The sequence below is a fragment of the Styela clava genome, chromosome 10 (genome assembly GCF_964204865.1).
Source record: "Styela clava chromosome 10, kaStyClav1.hap1.2, whole genome shotgun sequence".
Taxonomy (NCBI): Eukaryota; Metazoa; Chordata; class Ascidiacea; order Stolidobranchia; family Styelidae; genus Styela; species Styela clava.
This window is the reverse complement of record NC_135259.1, coordinates 8452147-8472719: the sequence shown is the minus strand read 5'-3', so window position 1 is coordinate 8472719 and position 20573 is coordinate 8452147. Positions and strand designations below refer to the sequence as shown.

The 20573-nt window shown below is 36.1% G+C and overlaps 2 protein-coding genes across 2 annotated transcripts; both read right to left on the bottom strand.

Moving 5' to 3' along the window:
* Positions 1-2083: 2083 nt before the first annotated feature.
* LOC144428240 (bone morphogenetic protein 1-like) lies at positions 2084-5749 on the bottom strand. Its single transcript, XM_078117189.1, has 4 exons — positions 5731-5749; positions 4682-4831; positions 4400-4527; positions 2084-2335 (listed from the first exon to the last, which is right to left on the bottom strand). Exons 1-4 carry the CDS (start codon positions 5747-5749, stop codon positions 2084-2086), a joined length of 549 nt encoding a protein of 182 aa, XP_077973315.1.
* A 1295-nt stretch (positions 5750-7044) lies between these two features.
* Positions 7045-15935, bottom strand: LOC144428150 (uncharacterized). Its single transcript, XM_078116933.1, is given in 32 exon segments — positions 7045-7186; positions 7270-7605; positions 7699-7869; positions 7951-8280; positions 8356-8548; positions 8628-8764; positions 8846-9115; positions 9206-9389; positions 9469-9784; positions 9952-10078; positions 10160-10405; positions 10481-10861; positions 10953-11129; positions 11224-11466; positions 11539-11794; positions 12087-12223; positions 12304-12604; positions 12690-12928; positions 13002-13175; positions 13259-13429; positions 13507-13775; positions 13857-13995; positions 14082-14185; positions 14318-14416; positions 14496-14559; positions 14635-14727; positions 14812-14911; positions 14991-15018; positions 15105-15261; positions 15355-15498; positions 15585-15691; positions 15774-15935. Coding segments are annotated over 31 exon segments (5784 nt in total). The 5' UTR covers positions 15871-15935; the 3' UTR covers positions 7045-7186; positions 7270-7275.
* Between the last annotated feature and the right edge of the window lie 4638 nt (positions 15936-20573).

Here is a 20573-nt window from a genome sequence, read left to right as displayed (position 1 = left end):
ACTCCAAGCCTCTAAATAATTTTATCATAATAAAAGACACTTGCGAAATGTTGAATCTTTGAAGCATTAATTCAAAAAAACACGAAAACAGGAAAATTGTACAAGCTGTGCTAATCAGTTCAATTATTTAACCAGAAAAAAACACAAAAAATCAGTCTTTCTGGTTTTTAAATTTGTATTTTTCTTGCGATTTAGCCGCTTTGAGAAAATCTTTAGCTTTGCTGATAAACTCGTAAAACTTATTGCATGACATGTGAAAGTTCATTTTCATCAGCAGTTCAGCTTTAACGAGATTAAAGTTTAGTTTGTTTCTACTGTTGGTCCAAAGCGCATTCATAATACTGAACACTCTTTCACAATTGGCGTTTGACACTGGAATTGACAGGACAAATGACACAAGACGTAACAGTTGTGTACCGTCTGGCTGCTCAGTGGCAAAGAACTTCACCCACCTGTTTGAAACGTCACAAGTTGAGCGTAAAAGTTCACTGCGAACCTTTCTCAGCGCACACATTTCTTCATACAATTTATCGAAGTCGAGACTTATGCCCAAGCGTTCAACAAGTGACAGTGGGGCTATGTCCTTGAAAAACGAATCATACCATCTATGTAAGTATGACAAACTACGTTGAAAAAAATGGTCAACTGCCTGCATAAATTTTTGTCTGTCTGAGAAATTGACTTCGACAGACTTAAGAAGTTTTGTAGCATTACTTCCATAAAACTTGTCTGCGCATCGCTGCTGTAGCTTTTCCTCAACACTCGCCATTATTCCATGCAGTTCTGTGACAGTAGTAGCATTTGATTCGAACCGTTTAATGGCTTCTTCAAAAATATTCAGTACATTATGTACAAAATTCAAAATACAATGTGGCAGAATGATAAGGCTTACCTCACAAGAAAACCCTGTCCAAATAATGTCAGCTACATTGTCTTCCCCTTGCGATATAAAATATGATTTCAGCGCTGGCCGACACAATAACAGTCTATCAATAGCAGGTAGTAGACTTAGCCACCTTGTAGGTACATGTCTTAATAACTCTTTATATTCAATATCGACGAAACTACAAAAGTCTCTGAGAGCTTCAGATTTCTTTGCCGATGATGCAAACGAATTATAAGTCTTAATAACGAATGACTCCACATCGAAGGCAAAAGCCTTCAAAGCGTATTTCACACAGTTGTTGAGGACATGGCAATTGCAATTCGCCTGTACAATATAAGAATTAGTTAATTTCAGTTTCTGGTAAACTGAAAAATGTTTACCGTAATTAACTGAGGCATTATCGGCACTGTTGCATATGTGATGGTATAGAGTAGACTTAGAGTGCTTCAAATGACAGGGCCTCTGCTTATACTAATTTTGATTTAGAGTGTAGTCCAAATGTTGGACACGACTTATATTTACCGACTGGAAAACGAGATTTATGTATTTATTTTTATGTTAGGATAAAAACGTTTTTAAACGACAGTGCTGTCAATTTGTTCGCACTTTTAACGCCATAAAGTTTATTTTAGATTAAGATGTGCATGCAGGCGCAACGCACTAGTTTTAAAGTCGTTTTCCCAGCATCGATCATTTTGCCCGTCGCCAGGAAGTACCAGTTTTTTTTTTTTAAGTAGCAAAAACAAATATGACAATTTGTAAACATTATCTTTTTAAAATTTTCAGCATACCACTGTTAAGTGCCAGAATTTTTACTCAAGTCAAGCGTGGAGGATCAAATATTCAGATAGGGTCAATATCAGATAAGGTCATGCGTGATTTCAATGGCATGACAACAAGGAAAAGCAGTGCAGCTTAAAAATTAATCGTGAATATACGTCCATGGAAATTTGTTACAGACTACCGGTAATTTTAATATCGCTCTTATGACACTTAGTTGTATAGACCTTGAGTCCCCAAAGATCCGATTTCGAAACATTATTCATCTCCACGACAATTTACTACATTTTATTTTTGCTTCGAAATAAGCCATTCATAATTTATAAATTTGTTGTTCAAACTAATGCTCACCATGCTAACCAGGAAAGAATAAAACTATAAGACTGGGGCAGGTATTTCTCCCTGTTTTATAACCAATTAATATTTAGGAAAATGTTTATATAAATCAAATTTACCAGTTTGATGTGTTGCAGAAAATACTCTTTTTTGTACAGAAGCATCAGAGAAAAATTTGATAAACATAATACTAGTAGTGGCGACAATAGTTCCGGGTTTTTTACTTCCGCAATATCGACCTAAGACTGTCTGATCGCTGTCAGAACCATCATATAGTTCTAAATGATCGTACGCGCATTCTGGCTGAGTTTCGAGTTCAAATTCATGTAATACCTAAAAAACAAGTTCACAGATGAGTATATCATGATAATGTTAGTAGTAACTACGAGGTGTGGCTAAAAAGAAACGAGACTGACGTCACAGATTGCGCAACACGATTAACCATTGGTAATCAACACTTTTACAGTGTGGTGTAATATGTGTTCTTTGTTCAACAGCTTTTTTGACACAATATCGCAATTATTTTTGCTCTTTAGGAGCCATAGGTGAATGTGATTAATTGCTTGTTGAAAAAAAAATTGCCGTGCGAGATCTGATTGAGTTTTTTGGCGATAGGGGGTTCAATTGCAGAATGACGATTGAGCAATGAATTAACATTAAATTTTGTGTCAAACTTGGAAAAATGCATGTCAACTGGGCAACATTTAATCGTTGAGCTTTCTGCTCCTCAGTCAACAGCCTTGGCACCATTTTGGCACTCACCTTTCACAAGCCAAAAGTGTCAACCAAACTGGTGCGAACCGTTTTTTTTTGTCTTTTCCAACTTCGCAATGACGCGAATTGTTGAGCGACGGTCGCTGCGAATCAACTGCCTTTCACAACTGAACTCACAACTGATACCTTTTCGATGTTGGTATCAGTTGTGGAAGTGCAAGGCCTTCCTGACTTCGAATCATCCTCCACATCCCACAAATCGCTTGTGCCATTCAAAAACTCTTGTTCTGGACATGGAAGAATCTCCATAAACATCACACAATTTCTTAAAAGTCGCAGTCGCCGTTTTTCCAAGTTTGACACAAAATTTAATGTTAATTCATTGCTCAATCGTCATTCTGCAATTGAACCCCCTATCGCCAAAAAACTCAATCAGATCTCGCACGGCAATTTTTTTTTCAACAAGCAATTAATCACATTCACCTATGGCTCCTAAAGAGCAAAAATAATTGCGATATTGTGTCAAAAAAGCTGTTGAACAAAGAACACATATTACACCACACTGTAAAAGTGTTGATTACCAATGGTTAATCGTGTTGCGCAATCAGTGACGTCAGTCTCGTTTCTTTTTAGCCACACCTCGTATGGTTGATTCATATAGTATAATTTTACATAGTTTTTTTCAACAATTCTAGGGTTTCGAAACAAATGGTAAAGGCTGAAATTGCGAAAAATATTTATTTGAAAATATTACAAAGCTAAAGGTTTCTTGAAGCTGGTATGCAATAATAGCTCTAAGCAGATTATCATGGTATTTCAATAAAAAGCTACAGAAATTTAAAAATCAAAACTATATTTTTTCTTATTTTTCTAAAGCAAGCTTTTTGAAGATTCGCTTTTTTGGACTGAATAGTCATTTGCAATGATACTAAATTTTGAAGAATCCAAATTGGACAATTTTGCAATATACAATATAACAATATATATAAATGCACTTGGTGATTGTTGTAAACTGATTGTCTGAGGAAGTCTGACTCTGGTCAGACGAAATGTTACAGAAATACATTTGTGCTAGTGTGCAGCTGGACTCTTCAATTGGATAGAATAGTCATGTTTATTCCAGCTACAGTATCCTTGCAGTATACGCATACGGATCCACTAGCATAGAGGCATAGAGAAAAGATAGGAAGTTAGTCTCGCGCAACCCAACTCAAATTTACAATATAACATGTACGAATTTGTCTCGTAATTTCATTTGAAAAAGCAAATTAAAAAAAAAAATCTTATTTCATCACAATACTTTCGTGTTTCGCCTAACTGTATTGCTGAAACCCTAACCCAACATTTCTCAACCGGGGAAAAATCCCCGGGGAAAAAACCTCAAGGGTATATATCCCCCCCCTCCCTATGAAGAAATTTGGCTTTGTATTTGCTGTAGTATTACTAATATTCCTTAATTCTTTATCATTTCTATAATATTTATGCACGCATTATAAAGGCAGGAGTTCGACTAGGTAAGAATCCATTGAGAATTGGATTAATTAGGAACTTTTTATGCATAGTCAGGGAGGAACAATTAGTTCCAAAACAGGAGGAGAGAGGAACTTAACGACACGGGTTGGAAACCACTGAACTAACTCAAAACAAGTTGACAAGTTGACTGTTCTTAGTATTTATACTTACCACTTTGACTCTGTGCCCTGGTGTAGTTCTTATTAACCAAGTGCATTCCTTTCGACTTGGGCATTTATTTGGCCAGTTTGGACTTGTTATCTCTCCGACTGCAGTTTTAATATCATGTTTGCATCCGGCTTAAATAAATGTATATAAATTAGGCGTTATTTTCACTGATTCTCTCAAATACTAGTTTTAAATGTCAAGCGAAAGATACCGACTCATAACTGAGTCAAGAAGATTGTCTATTGATCGCTTCCAATTTAAAAGTTCAACAAGCTCTTCACTTACCTTCTTTGCATCCTCGTTTGTTCGTGTGCAATACGTAACCGTTTCTACATGTACAACTGTAACTTCCGATCGTATTCACACATTCATGTTCGCATCCGCCATTGCTTATAGCACATTCATCTTTATCCGAAAAGAATTTTATTTTGAAACCTAAAAACCGAGGATATATTTATTATTAGAACTATTAGCAATATGGCGGAAAATATACCTTATATCGGTGTGTATCTTTTTAATGTCGAATGGGTGGTTCTTTGGGAAAATTTTGCACTTTTCCCTATTTTTTATAGTGATTTTTAGCTTTTATTGAGATGAGTTTAAAAAATAATTTATATTGTTATGACAGCTTTCAAGATACTAAAATTTTTTAAAAATCGAAATATTGTTATAGAATCATAATTCGATTTTCCGATATTGAAAGGGAGTATCGCTTGCCATTTCTTATCTGGGCATAAGCGGTTTTCACCATCCTTACAATAATGTGACACGTCATTTTCAAATCGATGCCAATTATATAACTCACACTCTACGCCATGGCTGAAATATTTTTTTCACTACGGCGCAATAAAAAGACAATAAAAAATGAAAGCGTTATTAACACTTTCAGTACCAGATTTTGAAAGCCAAAAGTACAGAAATCCAAGTAGTGTCGATATACAGTAAAACTATGAAGATTGATGATGCAAAGCGACATTTTTGGCGTCACCTGTTTTCGTCCTACTTTATCGCAAAATTATCTACAAGCAATCCTTAAAGCATTTATCAATTCATACGACTTGAACTGGGTCTGGGGAAAATCTTAGAATAGGGAATCGAATATTGAAATATTCCAAAGGTAATCAACTATTCGGGTATTTAACAACACACGACCTACGCCACTGTATCTCGGAATGCCAATCTCTCGTGGTTGGATAAAACGCATGCCACACGTGGACGTTTGGCGAACCCGCAGGAATATACAAAACGCTCTTACAAACAGCCAGAAAATCGATCACTTTTCATGTGATTGAGGGGACCGTAGGCTATGTCATTTGTGAGGCCCGCCGCTTTACCAATTGCTCCTTGATTCATTATGACGCCTTAATATATTTTCGGGCTTGTGAAAAAAAATTATTATAAGGTCATAAATAAATTTAAAATTGCGTGAATACAAAAGCTAATCACTCAAGAGGATTTGATAGTATGTTGGACTCATTCAAAAGTTTAATAGTTCGAAAGTGCATGACAAGGCGCATGAGTATTTCCAATATATAGATAATGGAAATAGGTGGAAACATAGCTTCTCATCATTACGATGCCGATCGCAGTGATAATCAAGCACGCGGATAAAAGGATTCAGAGATTAATTAACGGAGTAAACGAGAAGGCGATCAGAGACCGCTGACTTATCGATCTTCCGCATGTTCAGTTAGGAGATCCCAAAAACGCTCTGACTCAATAGCGACACCTCGTGTCTCATCACTAATTAATTAATAACTCGCTGATTATACGACATAAATCATACAAAAACACCGGGCTTCTGGTCCGAGTTATGATGAATGCACATGTAAATCTATCAACATACTCATCGATCGAGATCGATGAGTAAAAATACGTCGTTACTAACGTTTTGTCCGGTCTCGTTGTAATTTCCATGAGAAGGAAGTAACGACTCCCTGGCCTTAACTAACTTCCAGCTTAAAACTATTCGCCATTCGAATATTTGGTATTCATTGTACAATTTCGAATTGTTCGATTCGATAAAAATATTCGAACCTCCTCAGTAGTAAATTTCGGTAATTTCGCTCAAGTTTTAACATTTTATAAAAATTTAAACCCCTGCTTTGGACAATATGCCATTATTTTGTAGTATACAAGGCAAATACCTAGAACATATGTTAGACTATTTTTAATGAAGCGAAGAATAAAATACGTTCAATCGCACAAAAATAAATGAATACCACGTAAGTTACATTCTCAACAATCCACAAATACTGTAGTGCGGTAGAAGAATGATAATTGTGGGCTAACCATGTTCGATACTCGTTTTAACCAAAGGGTCTGAAGGATTCAGACAGTCATGGGAGCACCGAGCTAAAGGTGACTGCAATATTTCGCACGCAAGGACGGATCAGGGGTCCCTACAAGTGAAGTGTTTTTGCGGGGAAGAGGTGGAAAGACACGGACACGCTTCTTGAGCTGTAACACTGCTATAGCCAGAACATGTATATCTATGATGGTGTGCATTCACGCACATTTTCTATCACTTTTTAACAGACAACGCATTATAGACGTCACATAACTAAGCCCATGCGAGAAAAGCCCAAAAATCTACATAAATCTAAAAATAACTTCTACACCATTGATGAGAAAAAAATCAAAAAATATTTCATTTAGCATTATGCTTTGTATAATTTATTTCATTCAGCTTTGTAAGTTGACTTTAAAGTCACTATTTAAAATTGAAAAACATTTTATCACACTGAGAGTTCCCAATTTGAACCATTCATCAGTTCTTTCTTTCATTCTCTGAAAAACATAAGCATAAGTTGTGATTATTGAAGATTCAACGAATTTGAAATTAAAAAATCGTTATTTAAATTTCAACTTACGTTGCTTCACATATCACGAGCTTTGGATCTGAGTTTGTTGAGAGCAGATTCTGCCATGTCAGCCCTTTCTTCAGCATCATCCAATTCGTGTTGCAGTTTACGATATTTCGATAAGTTTTGGTTGGCTTGTTCCTCAGCTTCTTCAGCTTGTCTCTTGTATGTTTTGACCTTGATTTGAAGTTTGTCAACAAGATCTTGGATGCGGGTCAGATTCTTTTTGTCTTCTTCTGCCTGGTATGTCACTTCCTTCAACTTGCGTTCGTATTTACGTTGGTTCTTCACAGATTCACCATTGCGACGTTGTTCGGCGTCAAGTTCATTTTCAAGTTCGCGTACCTAAAAAGACCAAGAGTTCAATTAATTATATAGCACCAAATATAACTACAACCTATAGTAGTACCAAATATATATAAGTAACAATATACGCACCCTAGTTTCAAGTTTTTGAACTTGTTTCTTTCCTCCTTTGAGTGCAACTTGTTCGGCTTCGTCGAGTCTTTGCTGAAGATCTTTCACTGTTTGTTCCATGTTCTTCTTCATTCTTTCCAAGTGAGATGAAAGATCTTGTTCCTTCTTAAGTTCTTCAGACATAGTAGCAGCCTGAAATGATGTTCAAGTGAAAATTTTAAATCAGCAAATAAATGATGAGGATGGATCAGAAATATATTTTCACGAACTTACATCAGTGATTGCTTTCTTTGCCTTTTCTTCTGCATTTCTTTGTTCTTGAACAGATTCTTCAACTTCTCCCTGCATGTTTTGCAGTTCACCTTCCAATTTACGTTTCTGGTTAATAAGTGCGGTGTTTTGCGTATGAAGCAGATTGGATCGTTCGCTGCTTTCGAGGAGTTCAGTTTCTGCAAGTTTGCGACCACGTTCTGCTTGTTCAAGTGCTGATCTCAACTCATCGATTTCAGCCTTGAGTAAGTTTTCTCTACGATCGATGACGGCGAATTGTTCTTGCAGATCTTCAGAGTGACGTTGAGCTTCATCAACTTGCAATTCCAAATCCTAAACACCAATGAAGTTTAATAAAAGTGGGAATACTAAGAATGAAAAAATGTCAATTTCCGAATATGTACTTACCTTAACATGAGCTTGCGCAGCTTTAACTGCTTTCTGGGAATCAGTAGCTTGTCGAGTAGAATGTCCAAGTTGAATTTCAAGATCGTTGAGATCTCCTTCCATCTTCTTCTTCATACGAACTGCTTCTTGTCTTGCTTTACTCTCAGAATCAAGAGTAGTTTGCATTGATTCAAGTGATCTCTGTTGGTTACGCCTGTAATATAGGTATGAATTAACATGATTGCTTTACTTATTATTTTTGTTTTATTTGAAGTATGGTCAAGAACGCTAACCTTTGACTATCAATTTCTTCTTCCTTTTCGCTTAGTCTTCTTTCAAAATCTTGTTTTATCTGAGCCAATTCTACTTGGAGACGAAGTACTTTTGATTCTTCACCTTCGATTGCACCTTCTGCTTCTTCGAGAGCAGCCTGTTCAACAAAAATAATAATCAATATTGTCCCCATAATTTAAATTGGTCAATATAGTTTTTTACATGGTAGGCGGTATACCTGAATTTCGTTGCGTTCGTGTTCAAGAGTTCTCTTTGCCTTTTCAAGTTCGTGAATGCTTTTTCCTCCTTCTCCTAGTTGATCAGTAAGATCAGCAATTTCTTCCTGAAGATTCTTGTTTTCTCTCTTGACAGTTTCTAGAGCATCAAGAGATTCCTCATAAGCATTCTTCATCTTGAATAATTCAGTTGATAAACCACGGGCTTCCTTTTGTGCTTGTTCTAAATCAACTTGCAATTCTTCTTCTTTTTGTTTATGCTCAGCAAGAATCTAAATACAAAATCAACAATCGTAATGCACTATTCGTGGTATAAATGAGACCAGTGTTTTTTTTTTATTAGGACTTGTCTTAATATCTACCTTATCAAAGTTTCTTTGTTTCTTATCCAAAGCTGCTGCAGCCGAGTTTGATCTCTCAAGATCAATTGTGAGATCTTCCAATTCTCCTTGGAGACGATTCTTAGTTTTTTCAAGACTTGCACACTTTGCTTGTGTTGCCTCAACTTGCTCTTCAGCTTCTTGTAAACGAGTCGCCAACTTCTTTCTGGAAAGGTTTAACATAATATTTACCCATATTTATACAAGAAAAATTGTCTTTGTGTCTATCCATGGTGATTACTTACTTCGCCTCTTCCAATTCTTCAGTTCTCTGAATAGCGTCGGTTTCATATTTGTTTCGCCATTGTGCAACTTCGGCGTTTGCTTTTGATAAAGCTCGTTGAAGTTCAGCCTTTGCTTCTTGTTCTTCTTCATATTGTTCACGAAGAAGATCGTTGTCGTGCCTTGAAGCTTGTACAGAATGTGCAAGAGCAGCTTTGGCTTTGGCTTCTTCTTCAACAACACGCTTGAGTTCTTCAATTTGTTGTGATGAACTGTTCTTGGTTCTTGTAAGTTGAGCCATCAAATGCTCACGCTCTTCGAGTTGTCGTGAAAGTTCGCCTGTTCATAAAAAAACATTAAGATAAGCAAAATTTATTGCACTTATGAAAGCAATTCAATTGCCGAACCAATGAGTCGTAAAACCCAATTACTACACAATATGTTCGTTTTAAAAAACATGACGATACAGCATTTCAGTACGTTTTGATGGTTGTCTATAAACCTACCATTTTCAGAAGCAAATCTAGCTTTAGCAGCGTTCAGCTCATTTACTTCCTTCGTCAAGTTGTCGCATTTTGCCTTGGATTCACCAAATTGTTCTTCCAGATTGCGAGCCATTTTCTCGTAGTTGAGCTGTAAACCACATATGAAACATGAATTACAGTTATTTTTGGTCTATAAATAGATTGTAGGTTGTACTCAAGTTAGACTCACTTTAGCCTTTGTAACACTTTCAACGTTGGCAGCAAGATCATCAATTTCCATTTTCATTTCGCTCTTTTCTTTTTCCAATTTCTGTTTGACTCTTTGTAAGTTATCGACCTGTTCGCTCATTTCAGAACTTGAATCAGCATGTTTCTTACGTAATGTTGAAACTGTTGCTTCGTGAGAAAGGTTAGATTCTTCAAATTCGCGGCGAAGTTTGGAGAATTCTGCCTCGCGACGCTTGTTAAGCTCAACCTGGAAAATTAATATTATCATTAGTTCAAGTTTGTATTGGTACTCTTCTTGAATTCAGCCAATATTACCACTTACCTGAGCAGCAGTAGCACCACCTGCTTCTTCAAGTCGTTCACTTAGTTCTTCTAACTCTCTTGAAAGATCAGCTCTTTGCTTCTCAACTTTTGCTCTTGCTGCACGTTCAGCTTCAAGTTCTTCTTCAAGTTCCTCAATACGAGCTTGCAGTTCTTTAATTTTCTTTTGAAGTTGCATAACAAGAGCTTGTTCATCTTAAAGTTTGGTAGCAAGTTGACTGTATTCAAATTCTTGCTTCTTCAATTTCTCTTCCAGTCTCTGCTTATCATTTTCAAGATCCATGACTGTTTCTTGAGTAAGTCTCAAATCTCCTTCCAACTTTCTCTTAGTTCGCTCAAGATCCATTCGGAGTTTCTTTTCTTGCTCGAGAGATGCTTCAAGCTGAAAGCAAAATGTAATTAGCATCATACAATGAAATAAAATATGTATTTATATATATATAACATAAGAAGTGTTAGTATGTTATGCTCACGTCATCAACTTGTTGTTCAAGTTTTGCTTTTTGCTTGGTAAGACTGTTGACTTTGTCTTCTTCTCCCTGCAAATCATCCAATGTTTGTTGATGTGCTTCTTGAAGAGCTTTCTTTTCTTTTTGAAGTTTAGCGATCTGTTCATCTTGTGAGGCTAGTTCTTCTTGTAAATTTTTCAACTGCAAATAAGAAACATTACAAAAAAATAAATCAACCGAGTTAATTTTGTATTAAGGCAACTAGGACAGAACTAGGATGATATTTTGCACATACCTTATTTTCAGTAGCGTGTTTTTCTTTTTCTACTTTAGCAAGAGTGATTTCAAGATCATCAATATCTTTCTTTAATTCGGAGCATTCATCTTCTAGCTTGCGTTTCTTAGAAACCAATTCATTGTTCAATTCTTCTTCGTCTTCTAATCTTTCTTGTGTTTCCTTGATTTTTCCGTCCAATTCAACTTTGGTTCTAATAAGTTGATCGCAACGATCCTCAGCATCGTCTATTCTATCTTGTTCCTGTCAGGTAAAGTTAAAACGTGAATTGGATAATTCCGAATTTATTGCACGCATCACCACATTTATACTCACAGACTGCAGCTGCAAAACCAAATCGTTCTTTTCTTGGATGAGAGAAACTTGAGATTCTTCAAGTTCCTTTCGTCTCTTGGATTCTTTTTCCAAGTTGGTCTTGAGTTCTTCATTCTCAGCTTCCAATTGTTCAAGTTCTTTTGCGGCTTCAGCAGTTTGGAGGAGGGGCTTGATCTTGAACATAAGTTTCATCCATTCCCAGTCACGAACACCAAAGAAAGCGCGAAGATTGGATTGAAGAACGCGGACTGCCACTCTGAAATACGTTTTATTGAATGAATTATGAAAAGGATAAATTTAGTTGCTGACCGAACTACGAGATAATTAATTGACTACTAAGACAGAAAGAATATCAAGTTTGCAGACATAAATACAATTAGAATTAAAGGTCTTTCAAACCGTGATTCGTTAAATGTACCAAAATGCAAGAAATCACATAACATATATTGTACCGATTTTTGTATTTGTGTTCATTTAAATAAGATGACCCATTTATAAACTAATTTCAGAATGTGATTAAGCTTGAATCGTTGAATGTTTCTATTTACCTTCTTTCGATAAGTTTGTTGTATTCAATTCTCATCAATTTACCGCGCATACGAGCTTGAATAAGTTTGAAAATTGATGACAATTTGTTGTCACGAAGTTCTTCCAAAACACCCAACATACCAGCACGGAAGAAAACCTATGAAAATTTTAAGATGTTGTAAAAACTTTCAAAATACGAAATGACAACGTATTGCAACAATTTTCAACTTATTTTACCTTAGTGTGCCCGAGCTTGTATTTTTCGTGATCAATGCCTTCAAGAGATGTAAGAATCTTTTCGGAAGCTTTCTTGCTGTCCAGGAATTGACCATCAGGAACGGCATTTGGGTTAAGAATACGATATCTTTGTTTGAAATCCCCATAAGGAAGTCTGTTGGGGAAACCTTTGCGGCAAATACGAATACCTTCCAACACACCATTACAACGAAGCTGGTGTAAAACAACATGAGGATCCATAACTCCTGGAGTTTTTGTTTCATTGGGAACAATACAACGGACGAAATGTGGAGCAGTTGATCTGGAAAATACATCATGATAGTTCAAATATTGACCAGTCAAAGTGATATTGTATAAGTGAATAATCCATATTTTATAGTATATACCTCAGGTTAGTCATGAGTTTGTTCAAGCTCTCTCTGTGCATGGAAGATACAGTGTTGAAAGAACCTCCCTTCTTTCTCTTTCCTCCAGATTTTGCAGCTGCAGCTGCTTCCTCTGGGCTCAAATAACCTTCCCAGATAGTTTGCATAAGTTTCAATGAGGACTTTTTGTACAATTCTACAACGCTATTGTTCAATGGTTCCTTGTTTTTCTCGAGCCAATCGGTGATGCTGTATCCAACCTTGATTAAATATAAAATGTAAATATTAAATCTTTGTAACCAGAGAGGAAATCGAAACAACTCGAATACTTACAGTTCCAGCGTAATGGTGGAGCTCAAAGTGAGATTCGAATTTTGTCTTCTTGATTGGCTTACCAAACGCCTTAGTTTTGCCTAAATGATTTTGGTACAGTTTGTCCATAAAAGATTTATCTGTAGCTTTCGGGAACATGCATTCTTCTTCAAGAATAGACATGATTCCAAGAGGCTGTAAAAATGTATAAGTATTATTACATTGAACTGTGGTATATAAATACATTCTATTTGAATTAAATATAGTTGAATACTTACTTTTTCGATAAGTTCGATGCAAGCAGCCAAGTCCATACCGAAATCAATGAAAACCCAATCAATTCCCTCCTTCTTGTATTCTTCTTGTTCAAGAACGAACATGTGATGGTTGAAAAATTGTTGCAATTTTTCATTGGTGAAGTTAATGCAAAGTTGTTCAAAGCTGTTGAACTGGAAAATTAATGTTCGAATATTAGTATGCCAAGTTGCACTTTGTAGGCTGCTATTAGGAAAATTTGAAAACTTACGTCAAAAATTTCAAAACCAGCAATATCGAGTACACCAATGAAGTAACTTCTTGGCAGTTTAGTGCTGAGACTGTTGTTGATGATTTTGACCAACCAGTTGAAATGTTTTTCAAAAACACCTTTACTCAATCCGCCAATACCATAGGTAACTTGTGGGACAGTTTGTCCCTTTGTTACGTACTCGTTTCCAACTTTTACGCGTGGATGACACAAGTACTTGAGAAAATCAGCAGAGTTCATACCGAACAAATATGCAACTTTATCGGCATCTGAATACGATGAATGACGTTAAGTACACTTAATCACCAAATCGAAACTTTGTTCAACAAAAAAAAAAAATTTATATTGACCCTCAGTGCCATCAGGTTCAGCTTGTTCTTCACGTTGCTTGTTTTTGAACTTCATGTTTTGTTGGTGCATAATACCAGCCATTATGCGATAAATTCCACTAATTTCTTCTGGTGTAAACCCAAGAACTTTGAATGCATCCTATAACAAGTGATAATCTCTATATTTCTGCAATTTAATGATAAATTTTTACTATCAATATTGAATATTTAACTAAAATTCCTTACATCAGTTAAAAGCAATTCTTCTCCGTCATCTAAGTTGTTGACAGAAACAACTCCCTGACTAATGGATTTGTAGTCGTAAGGATCCTTTGTCAATAGAAGTTGGTCTAAAAATAAGATAAATGCATTAATATTTATGTATAACACATAATATTTAGTTTTATATATATATATATTTGGTTGAAGAAAAATATTATAAATATAGTCCATATTACATAGATTAGATATATTCAACATACCGATAAGTTCTGGTTTTGATCCAGAGATTAGCTGATAAAAGATATGGTAGTTTCTTTCTCCGCCTTGTTGCCAAATTACACGAGATTTTTCGAGAAGATCTGAAAAAAAATTAGTTTGTATTGTCACGGATGTTTCATTTGTGAAAGTCGTTGTTTCTACCATTTTCCTTGTACTTACAATGCTCAATATCTCCTGATGCAAGACTGCCGGTGCTTCCAAAGTGAATACGGATGAATTTACCCTAAATTGAAAAACGAAATTTTTGTTATAAATCATTTCATTGATGTCGTCTGTTTAAAAATGTATGTCAACTTACGAAACGAGATGAGTTGTCGTTTCTGACAGTTTTAGCGTTTCCGAAAGCTTCCATAGCAGGGTTACACTGGACAATTTGATCTTCCAAAGTTCCCTGAAAAAAGCAACAATTACATCTATGTAAAAACGCAAGTATAAGGTTGTGAGCAATATTTGCTCAGTATATATATATATTTACCTTATCATCATTTCCAGCTGCATTTCCATCAGCAGCCACCAAAGCGAAATACTGAATAACTTTCTTTGTGTTCACAGTTTTTCCGGCTCCGGATTCTCCACTAAGAAAAAATAAATAAATATTATATCCTTTGTCAGTGCAAGCGCGTGAGTTTTATGTTGAAATAAAAAAATACTCACGTAATCAACATAGACTGATTTTCACGATCTGAAATGAAAAAAAAAACATTGTATATATATCAAAAATTGATTCTTCAAAAATTGTGATTGTCTAACTTAATACATTCTACATACTCATCAACATCTCAGTGTATGCATTGTCAGCAATAGAATACAAGTGAGGGGGCATCTCAGTTCGTCTCTTTCCCTTGTAAGCGTTGATGACGTATGGGGCGTAGGCAGGCAACATCTTGTACGGGTTCACGGTGACACAGAACAGGCCTGAGTATGTCTAGATATTGCAATAGAACACAATTACACGATTAGTTATATACTGAAATACAAAACAAACATGCTGTGTAAGGACAATGTCGTAGATGCTCACGTAAATCATGAAAGCTTCGTATCTTTCTTTGAGATTGTTGAGTACGCTGGCTTCGTTCAAGTGGGTCATGTTCACCATGTCTTCGCATTTTTTGTATCGGGGTGGATTCATCAGTTGAAGATCATCTTCTTTTACAGTTACTTCCTAAAGTTGTAAAAAAGATATATATTAGGTAATAATAACTATGAATAACAGACCTAGTTAGCTTTTCTTCAAAAATCTGTAGTTACCTTTCCGTCATCACATGTCTTCAATTTTGCCTTTCCTCCGTCGATAGAAATCACTTCTCCCCTCAAATAACATTTTTCCTTGTCTGGTACCCATGCGTATTTCTTTCCTATATTTAAAATATTCATTAAGTTTGGTTTCAGTGATACGTTAATAATGCATAGGCCTACACTTATTTCAAAACACCTTACCGTCAGGCTTCTGAGTTTGTAAAACAAGCATTTCCTCTTGAGACATACGCAGATATTGAGCTGCATCTTGGAAGATGGAGAGATCAAGTGTTGCCATTTTCAACAATGTTTGTTAAAGTTACTTTATGAAAAGCTTCAGATTCCTAAAATAAAGTATATTATCATCAATGTTGAGTATTTGAAATCTCGAATCCGAAATCGTGTTTTTGTTGTCGTTATCATTGATTCAAACTTTAAATCAAATCTTCACTGCTGGCTAAGAAGTTCATTACCTGGTTAAAGATATGCAACATATACTTACCTATACACAGAGCGAAGGAAACTGTTATACAAAATACTTCCAGCGGAGGCTTTATAGTCCCTTTTCGCTGTGAAGTACAAAGGTGTGAATGTATCAGCTGCCGTCTCACGATGCAGCATACCGCTTCCATTGGCCGCCCGTTCTTCTTCGCGAAGCATTAGCATCCTGCTTCAACTTCAAGAGATAATTTTACCATTCGTTTGCGCGCATGACTATTTATCGATTATCTTCGTCCTGTTTTGAAAGTGGGTATTTTCGAATACACGGAAACCTCGTTGATATTCACATAATTATATCGATGCCTACTTCTGTTAGACCGAAGTCATTAAAGTGTAAGCTCTATATTTCAAATTAACCAGCATTATGATTTTGCCTGTGTGGGTTCAGGCTTCACGTCCCTATTTCGCTATACAAACATCATCACCAACATACTATTACAACACAATCACATTTTGATTTGGTCTATCTCTTGTGGACCGACCAAGTGCTTCGGTTAACTTTTCATGGTTTTGTGGTGCAGGCTACACATTGTGACTATCAATATCCGCAAAAAAAAGTTTGAGTCAGAAACATACTCCAAGGTAATATATGTTTATCGCTACAAATGTCGACGTGGCTTATATTTTCGTGCAATTCCATCTAAAATTCATTCCGACAAAGCACTACTCTGGTTGATTGGAAATCATAAATTGTTGTTAGATAGGCGAACTGTAGCTTCATATATTTACAACATTAACTTTAGCCAAACTCTAAATTTTTTAATTGAAAAAATGACTACGGATTACTGCTAGGATGTGGATACCTGGTAACGATTATTGAATTGCAGCATCTGTATGAGGATAAACCCAAGAAATATTACTGAGTCAGGAATATGCGGTTCGGTGGCGATCGCTTATATTTCGATGATTATGGCCTTCATAGTTTTGTGTGGTAATTTGTGTATGATTACGCCTGGTATCCTTAATATTGTCTGTTTTCGGCCAAGGTTGAATAAAAGCTATACTGACTTTCAGATGTTGGAACCACTGATTACCAGCCATAGTTAAAATATTGAACCGTTCAGATCTCTTCAATCTTTTACAAACATTACTCCACAGATACGAATGAGTAGGTTAAAAGTTTGAAGGGGAATTAGGCATTTATTACTAGTCTTGGAATGTCCGTGCGGATGAAAACGTTCAAACATTATTCGGGGCATGTAGTCAACCCCTTCTTTCTACAGTACCTCACCGACTGCATTCATTAGAACAAATGGGCAATAATTCGTTTTCGCAATTATATATATATTGTTTTCTACTGATGTATTTGTCAATTGTGCGATTTAATTTTCAAAAATTTAATTACCAACCCTGTGCAATACTTTTGAATTCCTCTTAATTTGAAATCGTGTTTTAAACATTGCTAATCCAAATGTACTCTCTTCTTCGTTGTTATATTTATTTTATGAATATAGTTAGAGCGATCCGGGTCTAAAATGCAAATAACAAATTCGTGAGTGGTGATTGGTATTAGTTACTCCAATTAGAGATCCAATTGTGCGATCAAGGGAAAATTTGTTGATTGCTCCTTTTGCCAGGTTATCCGCTATTTCGTTTCGGTAATTCCTACGTGAGCTGGTGACCATAGGAATGTAATTTGAATTCCTTATTTTGTTAACACCGAGTTTATTATAGCTATTTTCGCAATTAATAATTTTTCGAATGCTGAATAATTAAGAAGAGCTGAAAAGGCATTGAGACAATCTGTTATCAATACACGTACCGGTCTTGTTGTTACGATCCATCTGAGACAACCCAGAATTGCGTATGGCTCCGATGTATGTGAAGAGACAAAACGATGTAATTTCAGTTTTTTCTCTACCTTCTATGAGGCACATAATATGCAGCACCCACGCCAAATAGGTTTTTCGAACCGTCAGTGAATACTTGTACATAGTCTCGATAGTTTTCGTGTATATGGTCAAGGAATGACGTTTGAAGTACTGTTGGTGAACATGTTGTACCATAAATCGTTAACGATGTATTAATTTGCGGTGGCTTCATTATCCAGGGAGTACAGTACAGGAGGACAGTATAATTTTCCAGTAAGATATGAACTTGTTGCAACCCTGCAGGTGATCACGAGACGCGCAAAAAAAAAACAGTTACCGGTTTCAACCAGTTACTGCGTTATGCGAAAAAAACATTTTTACTAGCTTTACTTAAAAGGAAGCAAAAAATCGGCTGCACGCTGCTGCAGAGCTACGTGTTACAGAAACTTTCTTTGAGGCCTCGTTTGCAATCCTGTGTTGGAAACGAAACAGCAACAAAATTCTCATTAGAGTTAATTGTGTTTGAGCATGATTTGGCATGTACATATTTTTAATGTGAGATGTTTTATGCGCGCCTCTCTTACGCATAATGGGTGCGCAGTACTGCATTTCATTACACAAATATATGGTTTATTATTTTATGTTTCACCCATTTCAATTTTTGTCTAGAAGTGTCTAGAGAGCTCGACATTTCATTATATTACGCAAATATATGTTATTATTTTCTGTTCTGGTCATTTCAATTTTTGCCGGTCCGCGAGTACATTTAATTTTACCGGTCCGACAGAGTAGAAAGGTTGGGAACCACTAGTATAGAGATTATTTTGAAGCAAAATATTAAGTGAGAACAATCCTGTGAATTGAATAATGATTGAAGTAAGTGAACCTCATGATATCTAAAATCAATACATTGATTAACAACGAGCAATTACAAATAAAAGAAATTACTGACACTACAAAAAAATGTTATATTTGGTTATAACTTTTTTTTCAATTTTTTTATAGTAAGGTTTGTCAATGTGATTCAATTGGATAATAATGAGACGAAAAAATAAAATAAAAGACGATTAATAAGACAAGAGAGCTGTGCTCAAATATATGGACTCGTAGCGTCACATAATTTTGATGACGTCATAGCAAAAAATAGTAATAGCCTTCTGGAGAAAATTCCATCTTTAACCACTGAAAATTTCAAAGCAATTGTACCAGTAATCAAAGAGAAAAGCGATTTCTTCAAAACGTGTCAATGAACAAAAACAACAAAACGATCGTTATGTCCACTAAACGTGTCCAACAAGGCGATACATTGCGAGATACACTACACTACAACGAGCGTGTGGTAAACCGAGCTGCCTAAAAATGGTTAGGTATACGTTGAAGAGTTTGTTACAAGTCAAACATCTGCGTCTAACTGAGCTTGGGTGCTGGCTTCTAAAAAATTGCTTGCCACCTCGATGGTCTCGTCATCAATTTCGATATCATGCAATTCGTGGACTTCGGGTTGGTCACTGAGATGTGCTATAGGTGGTATTGGCAAGTTAGAACTTGTTGTATAGGTTGGAAAAAACATTCGGGAATGTAAGGCGAACGCACATTGGGCAACTATAGGCCATCCTCTGTAACAAAAACACAACAGGTACATTAAAAAAATAGAGGTACGACAAACAAGACCAGAATGAGCAAAAACCTATGATGAAATTCCAAGTTAGATTCTTAATTCGCACGAGCCAAACAATTAAATTCGAGCCGACGACATTTTGAATATCGTCTTCAATTGTGCTGATATCGATCGTTTCTGCAGTTTTCCTTCCACTTTTATACTTGTAATTTAGTTCGTTAAGCTCCGAAATTGTAACTAACATATCATTCAGGTTGGTTGTTAAAGTATATTCTGGGTTTGCTAAAATTTCCTCGAGAAATGAGTTGTAGTTTTTATAGTAACTGCCATTAATTCTGAAAATTCTCGTCTGTCCACGTGGTGATTTGGTCAGTAAAATTTTATTGAAAATAACGTTACTGTAATAAATTTGACCAAGCTGTGTAGATCGGTTTGGTAATTTATATGCCACAATCGGTGGCGTAGAATAGAAATTATTGAAGAAAAGCGTTGGTAGAATTGTAAAATTTGCGGAAATACAATGTAACTCCATGGGTATGTCACCGTGGGAGATCCCGTGGACTTCACGCCTTAAAATTGCAGATAATATTTGTGAGGGATATAGTTGTGCAAGTGGCATCATCAGGTGCGCGACTAATGATTCCACACGACATTCCAATTCATGAATTCTGTCATATAGTTGAGCGAATAATTCTGCATCATGATCGCTCGACTGTTGTACAATGGAGACGACTTTGGGAAAACAAAAGTTATCGACGTGATGCCAATTGGCGGCCACTCCTTTATGACGTAATCTGGCAATGTCGTTGCATTTGCCAACTACGCGTAAAACCAAGTCATCGTACGTACAATAGACTTCGTTGGTTTTAAAGCATGATTTCGTTCGTTGAGCACAATCCCTAAACGTGTGAAAGCTTTGTCTGACTCTCGGTATTTCTAATCTGTATACTATAGATTGCCCGATGAGTTGTAATGTAACAAAAGTTCGGTAGCATTGAATTTCGGAGACTCGCGAGCTCTACATAGAGCATTCCATGCACTACTTACTGCATGGATATGAGTACTACAATG

What these genes read in the sequence shown, in the direction of transcription:
- LOC144428240 (XM_078117189.1), bottom strand. An exon ending in CAAACGAGGATGCAAAGAAG is followed by an intron (nt 4,528 to 4,681) that starts GTAAGTGAAGAG and finishes CATTTATTTAAG; the next exon opens with CCGGATGCAAACATGATATT. An exon ending in CAGGGCACAGAGTCAAAGTG is followed by an intron (nt 2,336 to 4,399) that starts GTAAGTATAAAT and finishes CTTGTTTTTTAG; the next exon opens with GTATTACATGAATTTGAACT.